The sequence below is a fragment of the Sapajus apella genome, unplaced genomic scaffold (genome assembly GCF_009761245.1).
Source record: "Sapajus apella isolate SASKATOON/1434 unplaced genomic scaffold, GSC_monkey_1.0 scaffold643, whole genome shotgun sequence".
NCBI classification, from domain to species: Eukaryota; Metazoa; Chordata; class Mammalia; order Primates; family Cebidae; genus Sapajus; species Sapajus apella.
Genome location: NW_022437569.1, coordinates 27206 through 36490, shown reverse-complemented (window position 1 = coordinate 36490; position 9285 = coordinate 27206). Strand labels below are relative to the sequence as shown.

At 42.7% G+C, this 9285-nt stretch overlaps 1 protein-coding gene and 1 pseudogene across 2 annotated transcripts in view; both read left to right on the top strand.

Moving 5' to 3' along the window:
• Positions 1-40: 40 nt before the first annotated feature.
• On the top strand, positions 41-1694 carry LOC116546166 (annotated as a pseudogene). Its single transcript, XR_004266606.1, has one exon. The product of XR_004266606.1 is annotated as a UPF0428 protein CXorf56 homolog pseudogene (transcript).
• A 1997-nt stretch (positions 1695-3691) lies between these two features.
• LOC116546164 (zinc finger protein 100-like) overlaps positions 3692-9285 on the top strand; it is a gene marked incomplete at its 3' end in the record, with an annotated part of 32796 nt that continues 27202 nt past the window's right edge. Inside the window, exon 1 of the mRNA XM_032272494.1 lies at positions 3692-3784. Coding sequence (XP_032128385.1) covers positions 3692-3784 — 93 coding nt within the window. The remainder of the gene's footprint in view (positions 3785-9285) is intronic.

Below are 9285 nucleotides of genomic sequence, written 5' to 3'. Positions count from 1 at the left end.
GCGGTGACGTCATTTCCGGCGCGACCATCTTGGCGTAGTCCAGGGTGCTCTTGGGAACTATGCCGAAAGTAGTGTCTAGGTCAGTAGTCTGCTCTGACACTCGGGACCGGGAGGAGTATGACGACGGCGAGAAGCCCCTCCACGTGTACTACTGTTTGTGCGGCCAGATGGTCCTAGTGCTGGACTGCCAGTTGGAGAAACTGCCCATGAGGCCCCGGGACCGGTCCCGTGTGATTGATGCTGCCAAACATGCCCATAAGTTTTGTAACACAGAAGACGAGGAGACTACGTATCTGCGGAGACCTGAAGGCTTTGAACGACAGTACAGGAAGAAATGTGCAAAATGTGGACTGCTGCTCTTCTACCAATCCCAGCCGAAGAATGCTCCTGTTACCTTCATTGTGGATGGAGCAGTAGTCAAGTTTGGCCAGGGCTTTGGGAAAACAAACATATATACTCAGAAACAAGAGCCTCCTAAAAAGGTGATGATGACCAAACGGACCAAAGACATGGGCAAGTTCAGTTCTGTCACTGTGTCTACCATCGATGAAGAGGAAGAGGAGATTGAGGCTAGGGAAGTTGCCGATTCATATGCACAGAATGCCAAAGTGATTGAAAAACAGCTAGAGCGCAAAGGCATGAGCAAGAGACGACTGCAAGAGCTGGCCGAGCTGGAAGCCAAGAGAGCGAAAATGAAGGGGACCTTGATTGACAACCAGTTCAAATAACCAGACTGTTTTCTGAGCCCTAGACTGGAGGCAGACATTTAGATCAAGAGGCAAAGTACTTTCTTGATTACATAGACTGGTTCCTGTTTATGTCCTAGCAGAAGTCTTTACGTTGTTTCCCATCGATTTTCCTGCATTCAGTGAGTTCTTTAACTGAGTCCATTTGACCTGCTTTCTAGGAGATGGAGTTTTCTAAATTTTTCTCTACTTAGGCTTTCTGTACTATTTTTTGTCCATTTGATGCAAACTTCTTTAGCTGTGTAGAAACTTTACGAATAGATCAGTGCTTGAGTGTCTCCAGTCTCTAAAGTGGCTGCTTTTATTCTTTCTTCAAAGTTAATAACATGTTTCACGATATTTGGACAAAATATTATAGTGTGTCATAGAGAAAAGCAGTGTGAATTATATTTAGGTATAGCAAGTCAGATCCTTTCAAGTGACTGTCTCTGTTCTTAGAAGGGTTCTTGGAATTGGCTGTGGTTTGAATCTTTCTACAGTCAGAGGAGACCCATTAAAAGCCAAAATCTGCATAAAGCTTTCTTTGCTTCAAACACTGAAGCTATAGGTGTGCCATCCCATGTCAGACTTTATACTCAGAGAAGGGAAAGCCAGATTGCAGTGAAGCGGGTAGGACAGCTCAGATCCAAATGAAAACAGGGTCTCAGTAAGTCACCCAAGGGAGCTACCCTCTTGTCGGGCAGCTAGTACTGCTTCCTTGCATGGATTCATATATAGGAGGGAGATGTTATAGATTAAGAAGTGATAGCGAGATAAACAAGATGATCTGTTGGTTATCTTTTAGTTTACATTTGCTATTTGCAGAGGAGTGTTGTATATATAGATATTATTTTATGTCACACTGCTTCAGAGATACCTATATCCATGTGTTTATATTCATGTTTTTATCCATCCACCTGTATTAAAAGATGTTGGGACAGGAAAAAAAACAAAACAAAACAAATAAAAGACATCCAAACAGGAAGAGAGAAACTCTGACTATTTGCAGATGACATAATTCTCTATCTAGAAAACACTATAGTCTTGGCTGAAAAGCTCTTTAAACTGACAACTTCAGCAAAGTTTAAGGATACAAAATGAATGTACAAAAATCAATAGCATTCCTGTACATTAACAACACCCAAGCCGAAAACCAAATCAAAACCACAATTCATAGTTGCTACAAGAATAAAATATCTAGAAATAAGCAGGGAGGTAAAAGATTTCTATAACACTAATTACAAAACACTTCTTAACACTTCTTAAACACTTTGCCCGGCGAACAGATGATTTTCAAAAGACATACATATGGCTAATGACCACATGAAAGAAATACTCGGCCAGGTGTGGTGGCTCACGCCTGTAATCTCAGCACTTTGGAAGGCCAAGGCGGGCAGATCACCTGAGGCCAGGAGTTCAAGACCAGCCTGGCCAACGTGGTGAAACCCTGTCTTAAAAAAAAAAAAAAAAAAAGAGGCCTGGCGCAGTGGCTCACGCCTGTAATCCCAGCACTTGGGGAGGCCGAGGTGGGTGGATCACTAGGTCAAGAGATGGAGACCATCCTGGCAAACATAGTGAAACCCCGTCTCTACTAAAAATACAAAAACATTAGCTGGGTGTGGTGGCGCACGCCTGTAGTCCCAGCTACTTGGGAGGCTGAGGCAGGTGAATTGTTTGAACGTGGGAGGTGGAGGTTGCAGTGAGCCGAGACTGCGCCACTGCACTCCAGCCTGGCGCCTGTCGACAGAGCAAGACTCTGTCTCAAAAAAAAAAAAAAAGAAAAAAAAAGAAATACTCATCACTAATCATTAGAGAAATGTTACGAAAAACCACAATGACATACCATCTCAGATCAGTCAGAATGACTATTATTAAAAAGTCAAAAAATGTTTGGAGGCCAAGGCAGGCAGATCACCTGATGTCGGGAGTTCAAGACCAGCCTGACCAACATCGTGAAATTCCGTCTTAAAAAAAAAAAAAAAGTCAAAAAATGATAGATCCTGGTAAGGTTGCATAGAAAAGAGGATGCTTATACACTGCTGGTGGGAATGTAAATCAGTTCAACCATTGTGAAAAGCAGTGTAGTGATTTCTCACAGAATTATCATTGACCCAGCAACCTCATAAATGGATAGATACCCAAAGAAATATAAGTTATTCTGTCATAAAGACACATGCACACACGTTTACTGCAGTACTATTCACGATGGCAAAGACACAGAATCAACCTAAATACTTATCAATGGTAGACTGGATAAATAAAATATTGCTCAATTGTCACGGTGGCTCTCACCTGTGGGAGGCTGACGAAGGCAGATTTCCTGACCTCAGGAGTTTGAGACCAGCTAAAGTAACCTGTGAAAACCCCATTTCTACAAAAAACACACATAAAAAATTAGTCAGGCGTAGCGGCGTATGCCTGTAGTCCAAGCTACTTTAACAGCTGAGGTAGAAGAATTGCTTGAGCCCAGAATGTTGAGGCTGCAGTGAGCCAAGATCATGCCAGTGCATTCCAGCCTGGGTGACAATGTAAGACCCTGTCTCCACAAAAAAAAAAAAAAAAGAACAAGATGATGTTCTTTGCAGCAACATGGAGGTAATCTTCAGGAAAACGAATGCAGAAACAGAAAACCAAATTCATGTTCTCATTTATAAGAGCCAAATAATAAGAACACATGGACACAAAGAGGGAAACGGCAGACAACGAGGTTTAGTTTAGGGTGGACGTTAGGGAACAAAGAGGATCAGAAACGATGCCTTTTTGATGCGATGCTTAGTACCTCAGTAACAAAATAATCCTTACCAAACTTCCACGACACAATTTTATCTATATAATAAACCTGCATGTGTACCCCTGAACCAAAAATAAAAGTTAAAAGGAAAAAACTTCACGGGTGAGAGAGACGGCTGGTTTGTGCTTCAGACAGTGACTCATATGGCACTGTACTCTGATTTATTTCTGTGTCCATGCAGGCCTACGAGATTATGAACAGGTGGCCTGGAAACCTAAGCTGCTGGAGGAAACAGGTTGCTGCTGCAGATTTAATGCCTGCGGGTAGGGTTATGTCAGGACACTCGTAGACACTTTTATGGGTTTATGGCAACACTAGGAATAAAAATACTGGCCGGGCAGGGTGGCTCACGCCTGTAATCCCAGCACTTTGGGAGGCCGAGGTGGGTAGATCACAAGGTCAGAAGTTCGAGACCATCCTGACCAATACGGTAAAACCCCATCTCTACTAAGAATATAAAAACTAGCCGGGCGTGGTGGTGCACACCTGTAGTCCCAGCTACTTGGGAGGCTGAGGCAGGAGAATCACTTGAAGCTGGGAGGCAGTGGTTACAGTGAGATGAGACTATGCCACTGCACTCCAGCCTGGGTGACAGAGTGAGACTCCATCTCAAAAATAAAATAAAATAAAATAAAAATGCTGTGGTGAAGTTTCTGAGAATGGTGCCTAGTCCTGGGAAGGGTGTAAACATGTCAATGTCTAGCATACGTGTTTGTGAGTGGGTGGGAATCCCGTGGTGGCAACTGTAGAAAACAATGATCTTTCATCAGAGCTCCTTTTCTCTAAGTGTTCAGTCCTCTTGCACTCTGGGAGCAGACCTGGAATCACAGGAAAATGGTCTGTGTATAGGAAAGCAGAGACTCCCATCCCAGACACCCAGAGTTTTATTCCAGGCCAGGCCTCCATGATATATTTTTTTTCCTGGCACCAAATATGTAGAGTTTGCTGAACACAAAGCAATTCTCCAACACCAACTCATTGTCTAATATTTAAATTCTGACACCAGCCGAGTCAGCACAGACCCTGATTCAGGGGAGGGGTCAGTCCCACAACACCGTCCTTACTGCAGATGCCAGTCACAAACCCCATGAGTCCATCCATACTTCTGAGCTACTGTTTAAAATTCAGGACTCCTGTAGCATCCCTCAAGTTCAATAATTTGATAGTGCTGCTCACAGAACTCAGTAAAACACTGTAATTATGTTTACCGGTTTATTATAAAAGACACAACCCAGAAAAAGTCAAATAAAAGAAATGTACAGGAAAAAAAAAAAAAAAAAAAAAGAGGTGGGGAAAGATGAAGCCCATAGATAATCCTGGTAAATAGCTAAGATTAGTAAGATTTCCCATCCACTGTGTGTTCCAGGAACAGTTTATGGAAAGAAACACCCTACCCATTATGACTTAGATAGTACTCTCCTACCACACAGCCAGACACACACTCTGCACATTTTCTTCTTTTTCTAGTAAGCAAATCAGCTGAATTTGTCTTCAGTGGTCATAATACATACTTCTTAATCAAATATTACTTAACTTTCCTTCCCACAGGTTCCTGAATTCTCAGCTACTATCAGTCTGAGTGAACACAGGACCTCATTTTATGTCCCACCTAATAACATTCTGACTTTCGGGTAAAACGTTTTCTGATCTAGAATCTGATTGTTTAACCCTCCATCTGCTATTCTTCTCCCATCATCTTTCTAATCTTGTTTGCTTTTTTCTATGAAAGAAAGCCCCTGTCTGCCTTTGTAGTCGTTAAATATCTTTTTTTTTTTTTTTTTAAGACGGGGTTTCACCATGTTGGTCAGGCTGGTCTTGAACTCCCGACCTCAGGTGATCCACCCGTCTTGGCCTCCAAAGTGCTTAAATTACAGGCGTGAGCCACCACACCCAGCCAACAGAAATTTTTTTCTTTTTTCTTTTTTTTTTTTTTAAGATGGGGTTTCACCATGATGGCCAGGCTGGTCTTGAACTCCTGACCTCAGGTGATCCACCCACCTCGGCCTCCCAAAGTGCTAGGATTACAGGCGTGAGCCACAGTGCCCGGCCCCTGCAGTCGTTAAACATCTTTTTTTTTTTTTTTGGGACAGAGTTTCGCTCTTGTTACCTAGGCTGGAGTGCAATGGTGCGATCTCGGCTCACCGCAACCACTGCCTCCTGGGTTCAGGCAATTCTCCTGCCTCAGCCTCCTGAGTAGCTGGGATTACAGGCACGCGCCACCATGCCCAGCTAATTTTTTGTATTTTTAGTAGAGATGGGGTTTCACCGTGTTGACAGGATGGTCTCGATCTCTTGACCTCGTGATCCACCCCTCTCGGCCTCCCAAAATGCTGGGATTACAGGCTTGAGCCACCGCGCCCGGCCCGTTAAACATCTTATAGTTGGTACTTATTCCTGTTGCAATACTTATTTGGAATTCAAATTGTTTTTACATAAACCAAACATTGTTTTTATTTTACGAAGTCTAAACACTGCCTGAAGCAATAACTTCATCTTCTGTAAGATCCTCCCAGTTATCTTTCATCTTAACCTTAACTGCATCTGCCTGTGGGTCCCCAGCTTCCCAAGGCTCTGTAGCTTTTCTCAGGATAAAGTCTTCTTGCATGGCTGGGATGAGCAGGCTGAGACATCTGCAGGAGAGGCTCCCCAGAAAGAACTAACTGGGCCTTTAATAACCTCCGTATACAGTCTTTTTATTAGCCTTAGCTTGGAGTCACTGGGCCAAGCTTTAATTTCCATGTCAAAGTTATTCACTTGGGTTTTGAAACTAAGTGTTTGAAATGTCCAGCAAAATTACTCAAACACAGCATTCGTATGTGGAAAGAACATTTTATGGTGCTTACATTTCATACCTTAACAAGAAAAGTAAAAGTATTCCTTTCAGACAATAAATATATTACTGTATTATTTTCATTAAAAATCAGGTACTAAATTATTCATATGAAAACACTTCTAGGAAGTACCAAGACTCATCTTATACAATTTAGCATGAAACAGAAATCAAAATAACAGGACATAAAATAGAAATATTCACTGTCACAAATTTACGCTGCAAAAAGAGGAACTGATGTTTTCATGAATCCATGTAACTCACCAATTATTTACCATATTTTATTGTGGAAATGTATTCATTTCCTACAATCAAAATAAGATTTTCCTTATTTTTTCCTTGGAGCATTCTAAAAGCTAAGCCTTGGAAGTCTGTTTAAAATCACCTAGCCATAAAAAACACACCTGAGAAAATTCCTTTACTCAGAAAAAGAAAAAAGTAAATGAGAATTTTTAACAAAAAAAAAAAAATAGATTTTTTTTGAAACCCATCACTAGCATGTCCTTTGTAAATATTTTTGTACCTTTCAACCTTTACTAATAAAATTCAATTTATATTTAAAAACCTGGGCCGGGCGCGGTGGCTCAAGCCTGTAATCCCAGCACTTTGGGAGGCCGAGGCGGGTGGATCACGAGGTCAAGAGATCGAGAGCATCCTGGTCAACATGGTGAAACCCCGTCTGTACTAAAAATACAAAACATTAGCTGGGCATGGTGGCGCGTGCCTGTAGTCCCAGCTACTGGGGAGGCTGAGGCAGGAGAATTCCTTGAACCCAGGAGGTGGAGGTTGCGGTGAGCCGAGATTGCGCCATTGCACTCCAGCCTGGGTAACAAGAGCGAAACTCTGTCTCAAAAAAAAAAATAAATAAAAAAAATAAAAACCTGAAGTCTATATAAGTGAACCAATCTTTTCAAGGTGATAAACCCAGGGAGTGGCAGTGCTGATTAAAAACAGATGTGTCAAGCTGGGCGCAGTGGCTGACCCCTGTAATCCCAACACTTTGGGAGGCTGAGGCAGATGGATCACAAGGTCAGGAGTTCGAGGCCAGTTTGAACAACATGTTGAAACCCTGTCTCTACTAAAAATATTTTTAAAAATTAGCCAGGCGCGGTGGTACATGTCTGTAATTTCAGCTACTCGGGAGACTGAGGCAGGAGAATCGCTTGAACCCTGGAGGCAGAGGTTGCAGTGAGCAGAGATCGCGCCATTACACTCCAGCTTGGGCGACAGAGTGAGACTCCATCTCAAAACACACACACACACACACACACACACACACGCGCGCGCACGCAAAACAGACGTGTCTGACTCGTGTCAAGTCAGGCCATCCAGTCACTTTAGAGATTCTTCCACCCCATCCTGCTCCCTTACGTACTCCATGATCACCCTCTCAGGAGACACTGCACTATGCCCCAGTCACTCACTCTGCAAGTTCTCGAATGATCTCTCTGGGATGAGTTTTTTTGTTTTTTGTTTGTTTGTTTGTTTTCTTTACTTTTCGGTTACGATTTATTTTTTCCCACAAATATCAGAGAATCTGGGGGCAGAAATTGCTTGTTTTTTCCTCAGTATTAGCATCTATTGGCTGATCAGCAGTGTCTCCAAGAAATGAAAAGTGGACCGGGCGTGGTGGCTCAAGCCTGTAATCCCAGCACTTTGGGAGGCCAAGGCGGGTGGATCACGAGGTCAAGAGATCGAGACCATCCTGGTCAACATGGTGAAACCCCGTCTCTACTAAAAAATACAAAAAATTAGCTGGGCATGGTGGTGTGTGCCTGTAATCCCAGCTACTCAGGAGGCTGAGGCAGGAGAATTGCCTGAACCCAGGAGGCGGAGGTTGTGGTGAGCCGAGATCGCGCCATTGCACTCCAGCCTGGGTAACATGAGTGAAACTCCGTCTCAAAAAAAAAAAAAAAAAAGAAAGAAATGAAAAGTGGGATAAGGGAAGACAACACCTCAAGGAATTAGCTTTTCAAAGGAGGAGTGCACCAAAAAATTTATCTCAGCTCCTGGGCATCCACCTATTCCTTTGAGAAGCCTCACTTCATACCTCGGGTTGTCCTATGAGAAAAAATGACCCAGGAACTAATATTCATTAGACACTCTAGCAGACAGAGTCATGGCTGATATCTTCATTTATTCAGAGACAGTACTGAAACCCAGGACCAGGAAAAAACTAAAGGGTGGATGAGGAGGACACATAACCCTATAAAGATTCAATAAAGGGCCGGGCGCGGTGCCTCATGCCTGTAATCCTAGCACTTTGGGAGGCTGAGGTGGGTGGATCACCTGAGGTCCGGAGTTCAAGACCAGCCTGGACATCATGGTGAAACCCCATCTTTCAAAAAAAAAAATTAATTAAAAAAAAAAGATTCAATTAAAAAAACTTTGACCCCAAAACATTCTTAGAAAATCTCTGTACGTAGGGAATATATATTAAAAAAAAAAAAAAAGACAGATTTTTCTTTACAATACAGTGTCATGGGATTATTCTTTGCTTTTTTCTCATGGCATATATTTACAACAGAAAATAAATCTTTTTAAATGTGCCATCCAATGCTGTGTCAAAAAAAGATTAAAATATGATATCAAAAATGTATACTAAAGGACAAATAGTTAATAATGTGAATTAGGGGCCAGGCATGGTGGCTCAAGCCTGTAATCCCAGCACTTTGGGAGGCCGAGGCGGGTGGATCACGAGGTCAAGAGATCAAGACCATCCTGGTCAACATGGTGAAACCCCGTCTCTACTAAAAATACAAAAAATTAGCTGGGCATGATGGTGCGTGCCTGTAGTCCCAGCTACTCGGGAGGCTGAGGCAGGAGAATTGCTTGAACCCAGGAGGCGGAGGTTGCGGTGAGCCGAGATCGTGCCATTGCACTCCAGTCTGGGCAACAACAGCGAAACTCCGTCTCAAAAAAAAAAAAAACAAAAAAAA